The sequence below is a fragment of the Talpa europaea genome (genome assembly GCF_964194135.1).
Source record: "Talpa europaea genome assembly, chromosome: 7".
Classification (NCBI taxonomy): domain Eukaryota; kingdom Metazoa; phylum Chordata; class Mammalia; order Eulipotyphla; family Talpidae; genus Talpa; species Talpa europaea.
In genome coordinates, this window is record NC_140074.1 from 119,214,222 (window position 1) to 119,234,309 (window position 20,088).

The 20,088-nt window shown below is 42.9% G+C and overlaps 1 protein-coding gene and 1 pseudogene across 2 annotated transcripts in view; one reads left to right on the forward strand and one right to left on the reverse strand.

Moving 5' to 3' along the window:
- Positions 1–9,473: 9,473 nt before the first annotated feature.
- The window catches only part of TOP2A (DNA topoisomerase II alpha), a gene marked incomplete at both ends in the record, with an annotated part of 33,413 nt that continues 22,798 nt past the window's right edge, over positions 9,474–20,088 (reverse strand). Inside the window, 15 exons of the mRNA XM_084237980.1 lie at positions 9,474–9,602; positions 9,906–10,111; positions 11,059–11,199; positions 11,587–11,630; positions 11,750–11,873; positions 12,113–12,265; positions 14,429–14,519; positions 14,870–15,052; positions 15,877–15,960; positions 16,097–16,261; positions 16,364–16,455; positions 17,945–18,140; positions 18,277–18,477; positions 18,603–18,737; positions 18,919–19,150. Coding sequence (XP_084094106.1) covers positions 9,474–9,602; positions 9,906–10,111; positions 11,059–11,199; positions 11,587–11,630; positions 11,750–11,873; positions 12,113–12,265; positions 14,429–14,519; positions 14,870–15,052; positions 15,877–15,960; positions 16,097–16,261; positions 16,364–16,455; positions 17,945–18,140; positions 18,277–18,477; positions 18,603–18,737; positions 18,919–19,150 — 2,176 coding nt within the window. The remainder of the gene's footprint in view (positions 9,603–9,905; positions 10,112–11,058; positions 11,200–11,586; positions 11,631–11,749; positions 11,874–12,112; positions 12,266–14,428; positions 14,520–14,869; positions 15,053–15,876; positions 15,961–16,096; positions 16,262–16,363; positions 16,456–17,944; positions 18,141–18,276; positions 18,478–18,602; positions 18,738–18,918; positions 19,151–20,088) is intronic.
- Positions 10,693–10,947, forward strand: LOC311173553 (small ribosomal subunit protein eS27-like; annotated as a pseudogene). Its single transcript has one exon. The product of its transcript is annotated as a small ribosomal subunit protein eS27-like (transcript).

The following is a 20,088-nucleotide window of genomic DNA, read 5'->3' on the forward strand; positions in this document are numbered from 1 at the left end:
GGCACACCCCTTGCTGGGCTCTGCCCCCTCCCTTCCCCCCCCCCTCAACTCCCCTCCGGTTCCACCCCTCACCCCGGAGGCTGTGTCCCTCTCCCATGTGGAAAGGGAAGGGGGTTAACCAGAGCTGCTCCCCCTATGAGGGAGCCAGGGGCCTATGGAAGCGGGTTCTCCACAAACTCCCTCCAAGGCCTCAGGTGGTCTTCATGGCTGCCAGAGGGAGGTCTGGTGCTGGTGTTGGGGGGCGGGGGGCATGTTTGAAGAGGCAGCAAACATGGACTAGGTCTGGTTGCAGATCTGCCACTTGGACCTGCCACTGAGCTCTTCTGGGCCAGGGCCTCTGGCCTGTCAGCTCAGGAGATGGGGCCAGTGGGACCCACAGGCCTCCTTGCTGCTCTGCATCTTAATGCTAAGGCCCTAGTCACGTCACAGGGAACAGAAAATCCCCAGTCCAGAAAACACGGCACTTGGAAAAACACGAAGGTGTCCACTGACTTAGCAGCTGAGTAAGAGCTTTTGCTTCCTTCTGGCTTTTCTGTAATTTCTGGATTTACTGTCATGAACACGTTATTTTATCGTGTAAAAAATCCATAGAGAAAGGTTCTTTTCTTCGAGTGGCCTCCTCCTGCTCTCAGTGGCAGGAGAAGCTGCCCGGGGGGTGGCGGTTAGGATGAGCTGAGTGACTAGGGGAAGGACACTGCAGGTTGAGGGGTTTTGTTTGTCCCCTGCCTTTCTAGGACCCACCTGGACGTGGTTCCCATCCCAGACCCGAGCCCCTGCTCTGGGCCAGGCCCCCTGCTCCTTTGTGGAGTGGTTACATGAATTGGCTCATTTAATCCTCTTGATAGCCCTGCCCGAGGGAAGCTGGGGGCTCAGAGGGTCCAGGCCACTGGTGCTCCAGTCACACACAGAGTAATGGCAGGCCAGGCGCGCCAGGCGGGCTGGCTCCGGGGCCTGTGCTCCTAGGCCGTCAGGGAGCTGCCCCCTTCAGTCCGGCTGAGCTGCCCAGGCGTTGTCCCAGGGCCCACAGGCCTTGTGCGGGGCTGGTGGCTCCAGTCCTGGAGCTGGGTCAGGCCTGCCCTTCCCTGAGGGGAGAGGGCACCAGGACTAGCCCCTGTGACATTTCTTCCCCGCTTCAGCCAGGAGGGCCGGTCAGGTTTTTCCGTGTGCTGATGGAGACCCCCTGCCTGATTTCAGGAAGGGGTGGGAATGGGGCCCTCAGCCACACCGGCTCAGGGGCCCAGCCCAGCCTGGAAAATCCCTAGGTTAATGCCGGGGAACCCTCCCCACCCTCAGGCAGGGTCCCCTTGGGAGTGGGCCTGGGTGGGGAGACACGGCTGTGGAGGAAGTCCAAAGGAAAGCACGTGTGGGCTCCACATTCCCAAAACAGGATGTGGGATGGGGGCACTGCTGACCTCCGCACCCGACTCACCTGCTTCTGCCAAAGCTGCTCCCTGACCTCCGACCCCCACCCCCAGCCACGGGGGCACAGGGACACACCTCTTCTCCCCCAGTTATCCAGGAACTGTCCCTGCCCTGTCCCCAGGGCCCCCGCAGGGTCAAGCCGGCAGCCCAGCCTGGAAAAACTCCATGGGACTGTGGGAATGGAAAGGTGGTGGGCCAGGGTGGGGTGGGAGGTGGAGACCCCGGTTCGCTCAGCGCTCTCCCCGGTCCCTGATGCCACAGGGCCAGACACAGGAGACTCTACAATCTCTGGGGCCCAGCCTTCTCCCCAGATAGCGCCATCCTGTGCGGAGGTGTCGCTGATGCTGCCCAGAGCTGGAGGCACTTGGCCCCGTTCTTGGCCATACTTGAGGTGGGGCTGGGCCGAGAGGCCCGTCCGCCCTGGTCCAAGTTCAGTCTCTGTCCCAGACACCTCGCCTGGCCCCTGGGGCTGAGAGTCGCACACGGTATTGTGGGCAGGCGCATGCGTGTTTGTGCCGTAGTTAATACCAGTGATGGCATCAAGAAAAGGACACATTTCCTCTCCCCGTGCCCCTAACAGTTTTCAAAGTCTTCACACAAGTATTGTCTCTTCGTGAGGCCTTCCCAACTGCCCTAACTAAAATTCAGCCCTGCTCCCTCTCTGCTCTCTTGGCTTTCTCTCCTTTGCACTGATCACCACGTCGCACCCAGTGGATTTTTCTCTTTTGTCCCGTGTAGCGTCCATCTCCTCTGTTAGCATGTCCGCAGGGCTTTTTGGCGCTTTAGCCACTGTTTTAGCTCCACCAGCTACAAAACAGTTCCTGCAAGTAGCAGATGCTCAGTGAACATTCGTTGGGTGGATGGATGAACAGGTAGGGTAGGAGGACGGCAGGTCAAACAGGTCTGTTCTGTCTGAGATGCCGAAAACCTGGTAGGTCCGAGGCCTCAGCTGCTCACTCTGCTGTCCTCTGGGGCCTGTGATGTGTAAGTGACCAACTCAGTCTGCGACTGGTCATCAGAATGTCTCGTTCTGGATAGAAATAAAATGTCCCAAATGATGACTGGCACAAAACTTCAGTCCTCAGGTCAGCCTGGGTGGGGGTGGGGTATGTGAGAGGCCTGAGAATGCAGCTCTTATGGGTTAGCCTCCTACGCAGTCTCGGACCCTTCCAACTCTTCCCCAGGCCTGAAAACCCTCAAGATTGAACGACCTGCTGTTTGCTGGTCACCCCCGCCTCTCTCTCTCCTCCTCTGGTCTGCAGCCTTTGGCTCCAGTTACACCCTTTGGCTCTGCGGCTGTATCACCAGCTGGGCCCTGCTTCCCAGTCCAAGCTTAGCTCCTCCATTGGCTCTATAATTATTTAAGAGTCAGTTTGTTGCACCCAAACGGAACAGTAGCTCAAAAACGCTTAGAGGAGGAGGGCGGTGGGCTGCTCAGCACTGGTGGGGTGATTCAGGCCCCCAAAGCATTTTGGGGCTGTAGGATCCTTTCAAGCCATTCTCTGGGCGTGGTGGCTCCTCTTGATCCAGAGTCTTTTGTGTTTCAGGCTGTAGATGGAGAAAGGGAGGAAGATGGGAGAAAAAGGACAAGACCATCTCTGTTAAGGTAAGTCCCAGACGGCTGTCACACGACCGATCTGCTCACATGTCACTGGCCAGGGTGCACTCCCATGGCCACGCCTATGCGCAGGTAAGTCTGGGAAATGCAGTCTTTATTCTAGGGGCCATAAAACCAACATGCCACATCTGCTTCTGGTATTGACTATGCATTATGAGATGGGGAGTCAGACATACTCAGTTTCCCCCAGTCTTCCCCCAAGTTGCGTTTCTGTGGAGCTTCTCCCCGGGGGAGAGGCAACGTCTTTAGGCTTTCTTGTCACCGCGACCGCAGGCCCCATCATATCACTGCACACCTGGACTTTTCTTCATGTGCCTCCACCAAGCGCCATCCCTGCTTTCTTATCCTTGGGCAGAGGGGTTATTACCACAACTGTGTGCTCCCACCTGGTCTGTTCCCCACCTCACCCATTTCTAGATTGTACATGTAGCAACTTTGCTTAGTAAGGACAACAGCTGCGCCCCAGTTGGCTGGGCTCTGCAGTCAGCCTCGTCTGCATTTCCTTTCCGTTAAAGACTAGAGTGAACTGACAGATGAGAGAAACTGCTTAAGGATTCGGGTGGGGAAGGGGGAGGTTTTGCATTGTCAGGGGACTTTCAGAGTCCCTTTCCTGTCCATGCAGCTCTCAATGGCCAGTGCTTGTAAATGCCAGGGTGTGCAAGCACCCACAATTCCTGCCTGGAGGAGCCTGCCACTTCCACTCCATCACCCGGGAAACCGTGGGATCAGATCAATTCAAGACCAACACGCCAGCAGACCAAAGCAAATCTCCCTGAAGCAGCACTCTTGTGTCCAAAGGACTGCCCTTGGCACGGGCCCTGGAAAGTCATGGAAAGATACTGGGGCAGAAGACAAGGTCACCTACTGGCTGGGCTTCCTTTCCTCCAGCTACGATAACATTTACTGGTCTGGCTTTTGGTTCTTAGCAGGATGTCTTGGGGCCAGCTTGAGGCCGGGAAGATACTGCCTTACTCAAAAGAAATGAATCAGAAAGTACTGAGGGAAAATGTAAGGAGTATAAAACAAAACAACTGCTTTGAAACACAGTCGAGCATTTTCTTATGAAGTTAAACATACTTCACAAATGAGTCGACATTAACAATTCCACTTCTAGGTAGTTAGCCAAGAGAAATGAAAAAAAAAAAAAAGAGTCTATAAAAAAGATTTGCAGTCTCATGTTCATAACAGCTTTATTTATAATAGACCCAAAGTGGAAACACCCAAACATCATCTATCAACAGGTGAGTGGATCAACAAACCCACACAATGGAATAATACTCAGTGAAAAAACAAACCCCCTTCCCTCCCCCCCAAAAAAACCCAGGGAAACTATTGATATATGCAGCAACATGCATCAAGCTCAAGAACTTTATGCTGAATGAAAGAACCAGACACGAGTGTATATATTGTAAGGTGCCATGCATCTGACTGAGTCCAGAAGAGGCAAGGCTAAGGGACAGTCAGATCTCTGCTTGGGGTCAGGAGTTGGAGACATAGAAGTCGTGGTGAAGGAAACGTTTTGTGCTGTGACGGTGGCTACGCAGGAGCGTACATTTGTCAAAGGTCATCAGTCTGTACTCTCAGAACGGGTGCAATTTATGTATGTAAATTATGCCTCAATAAAATTGATTTAAAGGGCCTCCCCTGGTGGCGCAGCAGTTGAGCGCTGGGCTGTGAAGCTGCCTGCAGCCTCTGCAGCGCCGGTTCGATCCCCAGCCGCTGGCGAGGGTCCCACATGGCACGACAGACCTCTCCTGCCGCCCGCTGCTCCCCTCAGCAGTGTACTTCGCTCCTTCTGCCTGCTCTGCTCCCCGCTCTGGCTCTGGTGAATTCTCTCACCCTCCCGCGCTTCTGACTGTACCCAGTGCATGTATAAATAAATAAATAAATCTTTAAAAAAAATAAGATTGATTTAAAAAGAAATTCTTTAGGAGGTGATCAAAGAGAGTAGTTTCTCAAAGTCATCCTTACATGTGTCTCTCTCTTCCTTGATGTCTTGTCCTCTCACAGTCCACACTGGTCGTCCTGGTCCCCATTCTGGTCCTCTACCTCTTTCCCATATGAATTAGAGAAATTTGTTCTCTCCTGTCTCCTATCCATTTGAGTTTGTGGTGTCTAAAGGGGGCTTTTGTACACACAATCAGTATCTTTGGATTTCATTTTATATTCAATGTATTAAAACTTTAAAGAATGTACCTTTTTTATCAGGTTCAGCATATACACTTTTTTTATTCTATTTATACATTTGATGATTTGGGTTTAACAATAATCACTTTCACTTGTCCTTTTATTACTGTTCGATTAGCTTATAATTTTGAGAAGTTAAACTGGCTGGAGCAATGAACACCAATTGCAGATCTAATTAAATTTCCAAACATTTTCAGTGCCTAATGGGACTGACTTACAGGCCTAATAAGTCATATCTTTATACACATTAAAGCAATTCCTGTAAACCTGGTAAACGAAATTTACAAACATAGCAATTCCAGTCCTTTTAAATTTTACAAATGTTTACAAATTGAATCAAAGTTCTTAAAAGCTTTTAAATAAAAATGACATCTAGGGCCTCCCCCGTGGCACAGAGGTTGAGCGCTGGGTTGCGAAGCTGCCCGCAGCCTCTGTAGCGCCAGTTCGATCCCCGGCCACAGGCGAGGGTCCCACATGGCGCGACAGACCTCTCCTGTCTCGCCCACTGCTCCCTTCAGCAGTGTATTTCGTCAGTCTGCCTGTTCTGCTCCCCACTCTGACTCTGGTGAATTCTCTCACCCTCCCGCGCTTCTGACTGTACCCAGTGCTTGTATAAATAAATAAATAAATCTTAAAAAAAAAAAGACATCTAAAAATAAATTACACATTAAATAGAAATTACAAGGCCAACCTTGTCAGAATCCCTAGTGTCAGATTCTCTTAAACATTCAAAATATGTAATATAGACACATTTTCTGGAATGATTTTGAAACCTATCCTATACTTAACATAGAGGTATAAATACTATGGGCTTATTTCATCATTCCTGTGTTTCTTTTGTCTTCAAGCGAAGAATCTTATATCCAACTCGTAAGTTTAATCATGTCATGTCAGGTGGACTAAATATTTCTAAATCAAAAACATCAAGACCGAGATTCAGGGTTGGAGATTCAAGGCTGACATTTGGGAGGGACCCAGTTAACTCTTTCTGTGGTTGAGCCCCATCTGCTTTGTCTGTAGAGTGACCAAGCTTATCCTTTCAGTGGAAATTGGTTTTAGAATTGCACTTGTCTGATTGCTCATTAGGTTCAGGTTGCATTTTGTTGACAAGAATACTGCAGGGTGATGATGGTAGGTGATGACTTAGAATTCCACCACATCACATTCAGAGCACATTACACTGTTTAGTCTCCCTGTGGGGTGCTGCTTGGCGGGGTGTCTGCCAGAGCCCTCCATCAGGCAGCTAGCTTTTTGCTTTTGTCACAGTGGTTTTCATGCAACTTGCCATAGGCCTTTCAGCGCCTGAGGCAGTGCTTCTCAAACTTGTGTGTGCCTCAGGATTAACTGGGTGCTTGTCAAAACAAGTGCTTTTGAGTCCTGGGGTGGGCTTGATAACCATTTGAATTTCTAATTAGCTCTCAAGCCATGTTGATACTGATGGTCCAGGGACCACACATTGAGAAGCACTTGTACATAGTTGACACCTTTGCTTTTCTAAGTGGATCTCCAAAAGGAAGGTATACTAAGCTTGGGGCCTTGTTAGTAATGCAAATTGCAGGCCTTACCCCAAATCTGAGTTAGAATCTGTGTTTCACAAGATCCCTGGTGATTTTTGTTGGCAAAAATTGAGCCTCATACTAGCTAAGAGCTCCCCCCACCCCAACTTTACTGCAGTATAATTTACACAGTAAAATGCACCATTTTATAATAACATCCAGTTAGTTTTGACAAATCATACAGGATAGTTCATTATCTTTTTTGTACCTTTACTCAACACGAGGACTTTACTGTGCTATTAAAACATGACTTTTTTTTTTTTTTTTTTTTAGAGGCATGTTTTATTTATTTATTTGTTTGTTTGTTTGTTTTGTTTATACATGCACTGGGTACAGTCAGAAGCGCGGGAGGGTGAGAGAATTCACCAGAGCCAGAGCGGGGAGCAGAGCAGGCAGAAGGAGCGAAGTACACTGCTGAGGGGAGCAGCGGGCGGCAGGAGAGGTCTGCGCGCCATGTGGGACCCTCCTCAGGTGGTCGGGGAGCAGCCGGGGATCGAACCGGCGCCGCAGAGGTCGCCGGCAGCTTCGCAACCCAGCGCTCAACCACTGCGCCACCGGGGAGGCCCCTAAAACATGACTTTTAAAGGCTGTACAATAAATTGTTTTAAGTAAGGATAGATCCCATCACCAGTTCTCACCATTCTTCAGAGTTGAATGTCTATGCGATTTCATTTTTCATCACTATATATAATGCTTCAATGCTTTTGGACACAAACCTTTTTTTGAAGCCTTCAGTATACATTTCCATAAGTGGAATTACTAAGGAGAGGGATAGTGGGCAGGCAGGAACAGATGTTCAGTACTGAGGAAGAAAGTCCATTACTCCAGAAGAACAAGTTGATGAATTACAAAATTTTCTGTCTGGGTTTCAGGAAAAATGGCCAGAAATCACTAAAAAAATTCTGTTGTGGTGGGTAGAGTGGGATGCCAGTACAGTGTATCTTAAATCAGAATGGTTTCGTAAGCTAAATGTATCATTTATCAACTAACACAACTTTTAAATTCTTTACTTTCTCAATAACCATTTTGTGACTTATAAACTGATATGTATATTTATCGAAGCAATGTTTCATCTGCACTGGAAATAACTACCTCTGTAAATTGTCTCCCTTGTGCAGGTAGCTTTTTGCTTTGTCACATTAGTGGTTTCCATGCAGCTTTCAATGCCTGAGGCAGTGCCTTTCAAACTTTAGTGTGCCTCAGGATTAACTGGGATGCTTGTCAGAACAAGTGCTTTTGAGCTTCTTGGGTTGAGCTTGATAACCTTTTGAATTTTTTTTAAAGATTTATCTATGCATACAAGAGCTGGGGTACAGGCCAGAGATGTGGGGGGTGAGAGGATTCACCAGAGACAGAGTGGGGAACAGAACAGGCAGACTGATTGAAATATGCTGCTGAGGGGAGCAGCGGGTGAGACAGGAGAGGTCTGCTGCGCCATGTGGGTTGCTCCTTGGCCGGCCAGGCATCGAACTCGTGCTGCAGAGGCTGCAGATAGCTTCACAGTGCAGTGCTTAACCCCTTGTGCCACCAGGGAGGCCCACCATTTGCATTTCTAATTAGCTCTGGGGAAATGTTTCTGATTTTTTTTTTTCTGATAGCCCCTGTTTAGGCAGGGGCTATCAGGCACATTGAATGTGATCAAAACAATTCTGTAGAGGAGTGAGGAGGGATACATTTTAGAGCAAGGTAAAGGGTATATAGGGCATGGGGAGAAAAAGTGCAATCAATGGGTTGCAGTGTTTAGAACATTTTATTAAAGTACAAAATTATTTGAATTATCTAAATAGGAAAACATAGTAAGTATTTACAAAAACATTGATAACAGCACTTAAGTCACACACATGTAAAAATGTAGTTTTAAGAAGCTTACAAGTTGAAAATATGGACATGTCCTAAAACAGATCTAACCGCTCACCGCTGAGTGTGGCTCCAGGTAACAATGTAAGACCTTTGAGCGGATGCTGCCCCCTACCCCGCCATTCAGTGCTCCCTAGAAATTTGTTTTCTGGGAGGCAGCCAGAGTGGACAAGTCAAGAACTGAGACAGTCACATAATTTAGGGTATAATTTGCTTCATCCTATTGACTGCGGTGCGGTGATACACAGCCAGAATGTTTTTCTCCAGTCTCTATCTAGTGATACTCAAAAGGACATGAAGAATATGAGCAATTTCTCATTGCTTGAACAAAATTCAGCACATAAAATGCTGAGCGGGATTATCTAGACTAGAACAATTAAGTTCTATTTGATGGAAAATCACCTATAAAACTAAGATAAAACAGAATTAATCATGCTCTGTCTCATACCTACTGAAAGTAGGAAAAGAGACAGAAGAGACACTTTTATATGAAAGTGCTCCAGTTTTAGTTTAATGGCCAGTGAGCAACCACATTACGCTGAAGTGACCATACAACTATCTCTAGAGTCCAGGAGAATTTAAAATCAGATTTTTAAAGACAAAGAAAAACACAAAAGAGACAAAGCAGAGAGGACATGCCCATGAGCTGGTCACTATGTAGACAGTATTATGAAAAAGGAGGCATTTAGGCTCCACATACCTCACTTGGATGGTTCTAGATTACCGTCCCCAAACTAAATTCAGTGGGGAGGAAATTAAGAGCTTTAGGGTAACTTTAAAACCAGTCCTGGGCTTATTAATAAGATCATTATTTAAAATAGCCATCTCACATTTTAAAACAGATCATCTTCATCTGATTCTTCAAGGTACTTTATAGGTTTCTTTGTCCGTCCAGATTTTGCCCGAGGAGCCACAGCTGAGTCTATGTCCAGATGGAAGTCATCACTCTCCCCCTTGGATTTCTGCAGAAGAGCCACATCATTCACACACTACCAAACTAACAGCATAACCCCAGTGTAAAAAATATAAACAAATTACAATTTAAGAAGTTCTCTACCTTTAGTAAATGGTAAGAAACAGATTTAAGGCAACTCTCACTAAGCGGCATATTCAACTCGTTACAACTGACTTACACTTAGTAAAAGCTAATGGACTATGAAATTTAAATTTAATTTTTAAAAAATGTGCCAACTTGTGAAGAGCAAAACTTGGTTGTGTATTGTTAAACACCTAAACAAAAAGGACTGAGGAGGAGAAATACTCACCTTGCTTGTGACAGCTTCAGAAATAACTTTCTCAAAATTAGAGTCAGAATCGTCAGAGGTAGTGGACGGCTTCCTCTTACGGCGAATCTTGGTTTTGGGGGCATCAGTCTTTTGAGAAACGTCAGAATCCAGCCCTGGATCTTTTTTGGTGGTCTTTTTTGGTGCAGCCCTTTTTTTGGCTCCTGTTGTGGAGGTGGGAGGCTGACCTGCAAATCAACACAGGCATTCATGACGGCTGCTCTGAGATAAGTCGTTCTCACTGTGAACGTTCGCTAGCAACTTGCTGACTGCTTATATCTAACAGGGAAAAGACAATCTCATAGCGCTGAAAATACATTAGAGAGGAAAGTGTTTTAAAGCATATGTTTTGACATTAAACATTTGCCACTACTTACGTATAACTCCTATCTTTGTCATAAAAATGAACTAGATGATGCCCAGCATTTTGAGTAACATGGCGATTTTAAATCTTTTGACCACCAATTTTGATTATGAAGATCTAAAGATTTGTTTTCATTTGGTTTTTTTTTTTTTTTTTTTTTTTTGTGGGACCCTCACCTGTGGCCGGGGATCGAACTGGCGCTGCAGAGGTTGCGGGCAGCCTCGCAACCCAGCACTCAACCGCTGCGCCACCAGGGGAGGCCCTGTTTTCATTTGGGAAAGGTTTAATTTCATTATCAATAGTGAATTTTGGGAATAACAATTGAAGCTGACATGTGGCAGCCAGTTAATTAGTCCCAACATTGCTTTCTGGCAGTGACGACCACCCCCAGAACCCCATGAGAACATGCTTCTTGCAGAGGATCTCCTTTGTGCCTCTCCAGAAGAGGAGAAGAAGAAACACTAAAAGAAGTGCCTGGCCCAGAGCCCCAATTCCTATTTCATGAATGTGAAATGCCCAGGATGCTATGAAATCACCACCATCTTTAGCCATGTACAAGCAGTGCTACTGTGTGGTGGCTGTGCCCTGGTCCTTTGCCAGCCTGCAGGAGGAAAAGCAAGGCTTCCAGAAGGATGCTTCTTCAGACGGAAGCAGCACTAACAGTGTCCTGAGTCAAGATGAATGAGAAACCAACCCAGTAAACATGTTTTGGATACAAAACAAAACAAAACAAAAACCCAACATTAATCTAACTCAGAAATTTAGGCTCACTTTTTGCTGTCGTCTTTTTCACTGTTGCACTCTTTTTAGAAACAGGGTTTATAATTCCTGTCTCAGCTGGGAAATCAGCAGCAGAGGAGCTTGAGGAAACTGGCACACTGTTCTTGGCGTCATCGGCATTGAGGTCTGTTACTTCAAACGAGAAGGGTGACAGCACATGTAACTACACGTGAAAATCCATTTTCTTTGTCCCTGCTACAAATTCCTATTTAAAAACCAAGTCTGTGGCTTTCCGGGAATATTTAAAATACTCATAAAAACTTTGTTCTAATTTCTGGATTCTTCATTAGAGCCCAGAACAGTTTTTATTTTCCATATTTCTAGCAACTAGCACAGTACTTGGCAAGCACAGATTACTTTTAGTACATTAAGTGTAGAACTCATTTATGTGCAAAACTAAACCTAAGGAGTAACATCAGTGTTATGCCAATAAGAACCCACATTTATTTGTAAATTTAAGACACGGATAATTGAGTGCCCCAGGAAATAGTGTCTCACTATTTTTACTTAAACACATACCTGACGTGGCACTTTTCTGTGGCTTCAGGTCTTTGTTAGTATGTCTAGAAAAACAAAACAAAAACATCCTGACAACCGATTCATAATGTGTCAAAGAGCAAGGAATGTATTATCAACTACTAAAAACAATCATGAGAAAATCCTCAATAAAGAAGATACTCACTTTGGGGAAGTTCTGGGCTTCGGTGGACTAGCATCTGATGGGACAAAATCTTCATCTTGATTTTCTTCATGAAAATCTGAGAAATCGTCATCTGAATCCAAATCCACTGTGAATTTGGTTTTTGCTATTAAAAGACACATGGACAAAGAAGTCAAAGAGGATAACAGGAAAAATATCCACAAATTGATAAAACATTCATGAAGATTTAAAGTTCAGTTTAATCTCCTAAAAGATACTTAGTTTTTTAAAAAGTAGTATAATTACTGCTCTAGGAAACAAACAACTTCTGGGGTTAAATGCCCTAAAATACATTGGCCACTGAAATCTTTTGGTGCAAGTAGCTGGCTTCTCAGTTCTCCTTACTTGCTGCTCTCCGTGGCTCTACTTCTCGTGGAGGGACATCAAAGTTGCTTTCATCACTGCTCATATCTGATTCCGAATCAGACCAGGGATTTCTCTTCTTTACCTTCTTGATTGGCTTAAATGGCAATGTAGTCTGTTTCTTTGTCTTAGTACCTAGAAAGGAGATAGGAATCACCTTTTGTAAACTCTTAGATTCACTTTCTCCATATATCATCCATCCGCACTTCAAATACTGAGCTGTGTTAGTACTGGGAATACAATGGTGAACACACTGGACACAGTCCCTCTTGTGTGGCTCTTACCCCTGGCTATCTAACCCCATAAATGAATGCAATGTATTTAAGTAAGTTATTTGGTATGTGTGTGTGCAAATACAAGGCTTCTCCACGAAAGATATACTTGAGCTGGGTTCTAAAAGTTAAGTAAGGGCCTGGTGGCACAAGGAGTTGAGATCAGCATTATGAAGCTATCCACAGCCTCTGCAGCATGAGTTTGATCCCCAGCCAGGGAGCTACCCAGATGGCGCAGCAGACCTCTCCTGACTCGCCCGCTGCTCCCCTCAGCAGTGTATTTTAGTCATTCCTCCTATTCTGTTCCCCGTTCTGTCTCCAGTGAATCCTCTCACCCCCTGCACGTCTGACCTGTACCCCAGTTCTTGTATACATAAATAAACCTTTAAAAAATAAAAGAAAGAGCTAACTAGTTGAAGGGAGGTAGGTGATGAAACAGTATAATTCAGGAAATAGCATGTACGAAGGCCCTGTGAGAAAATGGTACACTTAGGAGACTGTAAGAGGTCCAGTACGGTTGGTTTTGTTGAGGATTTAGTTTTATTTTTTAATTTTTTTAATATTTATTTTATTTATACAAGAACCAGAGTACAGGCCAGATGCGTGGTAGGGTGAGAGGATTCACCAGAGACAGAGTGGGGAACAGAACAGGCAGACTGACAAAATACACTGCTGAGGGGAGCAGCGGGGGAGACAGGAGAGGTCTGCTCGCCATGTGGGTTGCTTCCAGGCTGGCGGGGATTAAACCGGTACTGCAGAGGCTGCGGACAGCTTCACAGCGCTGCGCTCAACCTACTGCGCCACCAGGGAGGCCCCGAGGATTTAGTTTTAAACAGAGAACCATTATGACCAGATTTGCATATATAAATTCTCTCAGGTTGCATTGTGGATATCAGCAAGGGGCAAGAATTATTACAAGGAGATGAAGAGGTTATTGCTGAAGTCAAGGTAAAGGAGATAATTCAAAGGGAAAATAATGGCTAGGACCAAACCCTGAGATATTCAATGGGTGAGGTTTAACGAAGTCACTATTTTTGTTATCCTTTTCCCCAAATGTCTCTAATTAACCCATTCTTTGTTTTTTTATTTCTTTTATCTTGGCCCAAAGATTACAAGTTCAGTTTTCTCAGTGGTCTGAAAAAGTGCTTACTTTATATTCTTGTCAGATGAATTTTCCTTAGGCACAACTATTTCATATTTCCTAGGTGAATCTTATCCATCTTCTTCAAATGACCTGGTTTTCTAGTTCTCCGTAATCTGTTTTTTAACTATTTTTCTACTATTTGCCAACATAAAACCTCTTACTCTGTTAAGGGGAACTTCTCTCTCTTTCTTTTTTATAAAAGAAATGTTTATCGACGTAACATTGGATTACAATAATATATTTGTTTTAGGGGTATAGGCTCATTCATCCCCCTACAAATGTATGGTATCGCACCATGCCCACCACCACAGCCCCAATAATCCTCCACTATAAGTCTCACTGGACCCTATGGGGGCCTTTCTCATTGTTCCATGCGTATAATAAACTCTAGAATACCTAAATTTTACCTCATTCTCAAGACTCTAGTCCAAGTTTTACTTCTTTCATTACAAAATGGTCTTTTTTAAAATAAATCAAATTCTAGTTTTAGGAAGACTCCAGTATATTTCAACATAGTCCTTCTTCATGCTACTCAATAACTTCTTGAACGTCTACATGGAATGTACTAGGTAACAAATACAATTTAATCTCAACTCAGGCCTCCCCGTTGGTGCAGCGGTTGAGCGCTAGGCTGCGAAGCTGCCCGCAGCCTCTGCAGCGCTGGTTTGATCCCTGGCCGCCGGCGAGGGTCCCACATAGTGCGCAGACCTCTCCTGCCAGTCCGCTGCTCCCCTCAGCAGTGTACTTCGGGCCTTCTGCCTGTTCTGCTCCCCGCTCTGGCTCTGGTGAATTCTCTCAGCCTCCCGTGCTTCTGACTATGCCCAGTGCTCATATAAATAAATAAATAAATCTTCATCTCAACTCGTAAAATGTTTTTAATACCTGGTTCTCTTTTTTGTTTCTTTTCTAATCTTTGTTTTAGGCCTTCTAGTTCCATACCATCCTCTTGAGGACTTCCTTCAGCATTTTCATTCTAAAAGACAGCAAGATAAGACCACAAAGTCCTGTCAACTTATTATTTGTAATAATATGTAGTCAGATATATATATAGTGGAGGCTAGTGGAGATCAGTGATTTTTTCCCCCCCTTTGGGTTTTTATTTAGACCTTTGAATAGGGAGAGAGTGGGGGAGGGTAGATAGCTCTGAATAAAGGTATAGGTATGACTTTTTCAAGATACTTAAACAAAAAAAAGTCAGGTTCATGAAAATATGATTAGATACAAGATAAGTTCAAACTGTAGGATTGAAAATTTTATAACTTGTTCAATTTTAAATGGAAATATGCTTAAAGTATTTTACATGTAACATTTTCAAGGTTTTACCTTAATTTTCTTTTTAATTTTCTTTTCTGCTTCTGCTTTCATCTCTACGGTCACTCGGGGGATGACTCTTTTTCCACTTGGAGAAGGTAAAACTTCAACCATTTGTCCTTTTTTCCCCTTTGCTTTCCCCCCTTTCCCAGAAAGTCCTACTTGTTCATCTTGTTTTTCCTTGGCTTCAACAACCTACAAAAGGGGTATAAGGCACAATTATTAACAAAGAGATCACAGCATCTGTATTACTTTAGAGGAACAGAAAACAAAGACAATAGTTTAGCTGAATTCAACTGGTTACATTTAAAGCAAAATTTGTGATAAGCCACTCCACTACTAATAATAGTGACAAAATAATTAAGACACATTTTGAAAAGGTTAAGTATGGAGACAGAAGATTAGCTTCTAGCCTTGATTCCACCACTTAACCTTGATGGACACAGGAGGAAGAAACTGGGGCAAGGAAAAAATATGTACATACATTTTAGTAAACTCAAATAAAAAATAAGGATGTGACTATAATAATATATATTCATATAATCAACTGATAACAAGTTGGACATCCACACTGTAATATAAATGTGCATGTTAAGTCTTTTAGCTTAATTTATGAAATGCTTTTTCATATGTCAAAATAATGGAAAGGAAATTGAACGTGACTGAGATTTAAATAAAAGGATTATCTGAAACTACTGATTAGCTAACCCTGATGGTAAATTTTCTTTGTCCTTTTATGTTGAATTGAGAGATTGGAATGGTCTTCCAGCACTTAAATTTTCTTTAACTTGTCAATCTCAGTAGCTCCTTCTCTTTATCAAAAATCAACTCCTGCCCTTTCTGTTCCTTGTCCAAGAACTGCTAGGTAGTATGTTTCCTGACATCATGTATTTTATCCTAATTACTATTTAATAATCCATTCCTATATTCTTTCTATTGGAACTGTGAAATTTCTTGGCAAAGAAGTATATTGTTAGAAAATATTACTGATTTTAATAATAAAAATTCCAGCCACACACCTCCAGTTCTTCAACAAAAGCAGCCAAGTCTTCTTTCCACAAATCTGATGGACTCTTTCTCTTTAATATTTCTAGCTCTTGCTCCTTCATAAGAAAATTAAGAAAATTAAGTCAATTTATGTGCAGAAATAGCATTTTCACGAAGCATACAATCAAGTTTTAACTTTCACCATTAGAACACAGCTAAGCAGCATGGGCCAGCCATCAACAACTCACTCACTTTTTCATTTCTCAGTTTGCACAGTTCATCTTTCTTCTCCTTGGTTAGATACCAGAGGGGCATATCAAGAAGGTAGTTGAAGGTGGGTCCAGAATCGGCGGCAGAGGCGCTCTTTTCAGTTTCCTTCTCAGTGTCACTCTCTTCATTTTCTTCTTCATCTGGAACCTAAAAGAGGCATTAAATGTAGCTTTAATGGGAAATGAAAACATGGACATTAGATTATATACAGTCCTAAAATATATAGAAAGATGCTAATCTAGAAATTACCTTTTGCTGGGCTTCTTTCCAAGCCTTTACAGGATCTGAATCATATCCCCTCTGAATCAGAACTTTAATTAATTCTTTCTTTGGTTTATTTTCTATTAAAAAAAAAATGTAAAGTGTGATAATGGTTTTGAGCAATATTTTAGGGAACGGGTAACTTGCATAAATTATTTGTACATTCTGGTAGATAGGCAAATCTCCCATAACCACTGACAAATATAAATTATCACAAGGGGGGCCTCCCTGGTGGCACAGGGGTTAAAGTCTCAGTGCTTTCAAGCGATTACAGCCACTCCCTGGCCAGGGAGCTAACCCACATGGCTCAGCAGACCTTTCCTGTCTCACCTGGTCCTCCCCGCAGCAGTGTATTTCAGTCAGTCTACCTGTTCTGCCCCCAACTGTCTTTGGCAAATCCTCTCAAACTACCCTCCCTCCACCTCTGGCCTGCACCACACTTCTTGTATGCATACATAAATAAATTTTTAAAGATTAAAAAAATTACCACAAGGGGGCAGTCAAATTATATATGAAGTTGTGCACTAAGCATACCTCAAAACAGAAAACAACTATAATCTTTATTTCTGGCAAGTCTCTACCTCAGTTGTACTCTGTCCCTCTTCAGGTCCTTTTTATTTCAACACTTGATTTGCCAAGCTTTTAGTGCCATCCAAACCGATTTCTCTATTTGTTTCCTTTTTCTTTTCAAATGTCTACTGCATTTAATTTATTAGACTTAGGGGGATATTAAGAGTTACTAGCTCTACATGGAGTTTCAGAGTTCCATCTTTTATCAATTAACTTGATATAGATTACATTTAGGTCCTCCATACAATTTTCACTTTTCTTTTAGTAATTTCCAGTATTACTTGTTTTAGCTTTGCCTTAAGCAATTATATCTATGAAATTAGGGTACTGATAATGCTAGTGTTTATAATTTTAAAATATCCATGAAAATGAACATGTAACTACTAGTTAAACATTTTTTGTATGCCACCAGAAAATTATTCTGTGATCACCAAAAGTCATGTTCTCATGTTTTGAGCCTTGCTACTACTGTAACTCATTAGTTAGCTGGCTTTCCCAGTTAATGGTGGCCAGAGTCGAGCTACTTCTTTTAACCTTCCTTACACCCAGGCTCTAGTCAAAATTGTCGTCTTCTTGGTCACTTATACCCTGACTTAGAGGGCGTGTCTTCTCAGTGCCAGAATGTCTTTAAAAAAAAAAAAAAAAAAAAACTTATGATATTCCAGTCTTGAGCATATAAATTACTTATAAAGACATTTATAATCTTCCTTCCTTTTTTTACTCTCCTACAAGACTTATTATCTCTTCTTTTCAGTTTACACAGGGACTTCTTTCTATTCTCTTCTTGTTTAAACATCAAATAAATCTTCATTTCTCAAGATGCTCAATCTGGAAAAGCTGTCTCTTTCAAACTTACAAATATATAAGACATGCCCTCTCTTATAATCAGCTGAAGTAAACGGATTTTCCCTTTATCCCCAACATTACTCTCAACAAAAGTGTTTAAAGAAAGTTGGCATGATGTTTTAAATACACGCAGTTATTAAAAAACAAACATACCAATGATTATTTTGCCATCTATTTTCTCTAAGATAAAGCGAGCCTGATTGTTCAGTTTAGCAGATTCAGCACCAAGCATTCCTAGAAGCCATTCTTTTCTTAATCCATAATATTTAAGCCTGAGTTCAAAGAAGTCTCTTAGAATATCTAACACTGTGTCGTATTTCTTTAAACAGCCTACATGGTCAAAAAGCACCTGGAAAAGAAAAACAAAATTAGAGCCAAGAATAGATTAACTTGGCAATTAATGTAGCCTCAACTATACTTTAGAAGTTGGTGTTAATCCTTAATACAAACTGGATCATAGATTTTTCTCATAAAACAAGACATACCATAGAGTTGCATGTGAGACTCGTTTGGAGTTTGAAGACTTTGTGTAGTCCAACTTTCTCTGCTTCTGCAAGTTTTTCTTCAGTCATCTTCACAACAAACTTCACAGTTGTATCTGTATGATATTCCCGATAGTCTGTTATGAGAGGGGGTGTCTTCTCAGTGCCATTCAACATAGGTTCTAGAACTTGTTCTTTATAAGTCTAAAGAAAAAAAAAAATCCTTCGTAAATTTCCTGAAATAAAGGCTCCTGAATATTCAACAAGCAGGAGTATAAAAAATGTTTTCCCTAGTCACAAAAATCAAAAAGAAATCTACAATCACTTACCTGTGTCCATGTTCTGATAGGAAGTTCTGAGATTTCGATGGTTGTGGAATTAAGGATAGCCACTTCACCACTAATCACATATTGATTTGAAGCCAGCTCTTCAATTGTTCCCTTGAAGTTCTTGTAACTTGGAAGCTAAATTGATATTTAAAAAGAGTATTTTCTAAATTTCATACTAAACACAGTAGTCACAATGGCATTAAACAATATATCTAACATTAAAGTCTATAAAGTAAATTTATAGACTTTGATCATATAGCGTACTGAATTGAAACCAGAGAAAAACTAAGATTCCTAATACACATAGAATAGTTACCATTGGCAAAGGTTCTTCTCCATCCATCAAACGCCTGATGTTATTTACAACTTCACGAACATCAAAGTTAGGGATTTTACAGGACCATCCAGTACCAATTCCTTCAGCACCATTTATCAGCACCATGGGTATGATAGGAATGTACCATTCAGGCTCAACACGTTGGTTGTCATCATATAAGAACTTTAAAGTGTGATCATCTTTTGCCGGAAATAACAACCGAGCCAAGGGACTAAAGAAAACAAAGAAAGTTATTTTACAAAAATATTGGCATTTTTTACTTAACTCTCAAGAACAGGACATGTGCCATCTCATATCTGTACATGAAAATAACCTTGGTGTTACATGCTGACTAATATTCATTTAACAGTTACTTACTGACCACTTTCAATGTGCCAGGCACTGTGGACAGTATCAGTCATTAAGGAACTCACATTTTGGTAGAGAAAAATAAAGGAGGTGAGATGCTTAAGGAATAGCATGAATAAGATGTTAGGACAGAGGAGAAATCGAAAGAATGCGCCATGTGGAAATCTGGAGAAAGTGTATTGTAGGCAGAGACCAGCAGGTAAAAGGCTCTGAAGAGGAAGTGTGTGGGATATATTTGAGTACAGGAGAAGAGCAGAGATAGTAGTTTAGCTTAGTAATTTTCCAATGCAAAGCCTATTGGATTTGATGAATTGGATGCATGTGTGGAGAAAGAGTGAAGGGCAACCCCAGGAATTAGATTTTTAAGAACTCTCAGAATTAGAAGGATGGTTTTTGATTTTTTTTTTTTTAAAAAGATTTGTTTATACAACTACGGGGGTACAGGCTAGAGGCTTGGAAGGGTGAGAGGATTCACCAGAGACAGAGCAGGGAGCAGAACAGGAGATGGACCAAAGACACTGCTGAGGGGGAGCAGCGGGGAGACAGGAGAGGTGTGATGTGCCAAGTGGGGATCTCCCTTGCTGGCCGGGAATTGAACCTGCGCTGCAGAGACTGCGGACAGCTTCACAGCACTGAGCTCTACCTGCTGTGCCACGGGGGAGGCCCCAGCCTTTGATTTACTGAGATAGGAATACTAAGGATTTGGTTTTGGACTTTTACTTGAGATACTTTTTAGACATCCAGGTAAATGCTGAGAGGGTAGTTGGACATAAAAGTTTAAATATCAGGGAAGGGACTAAG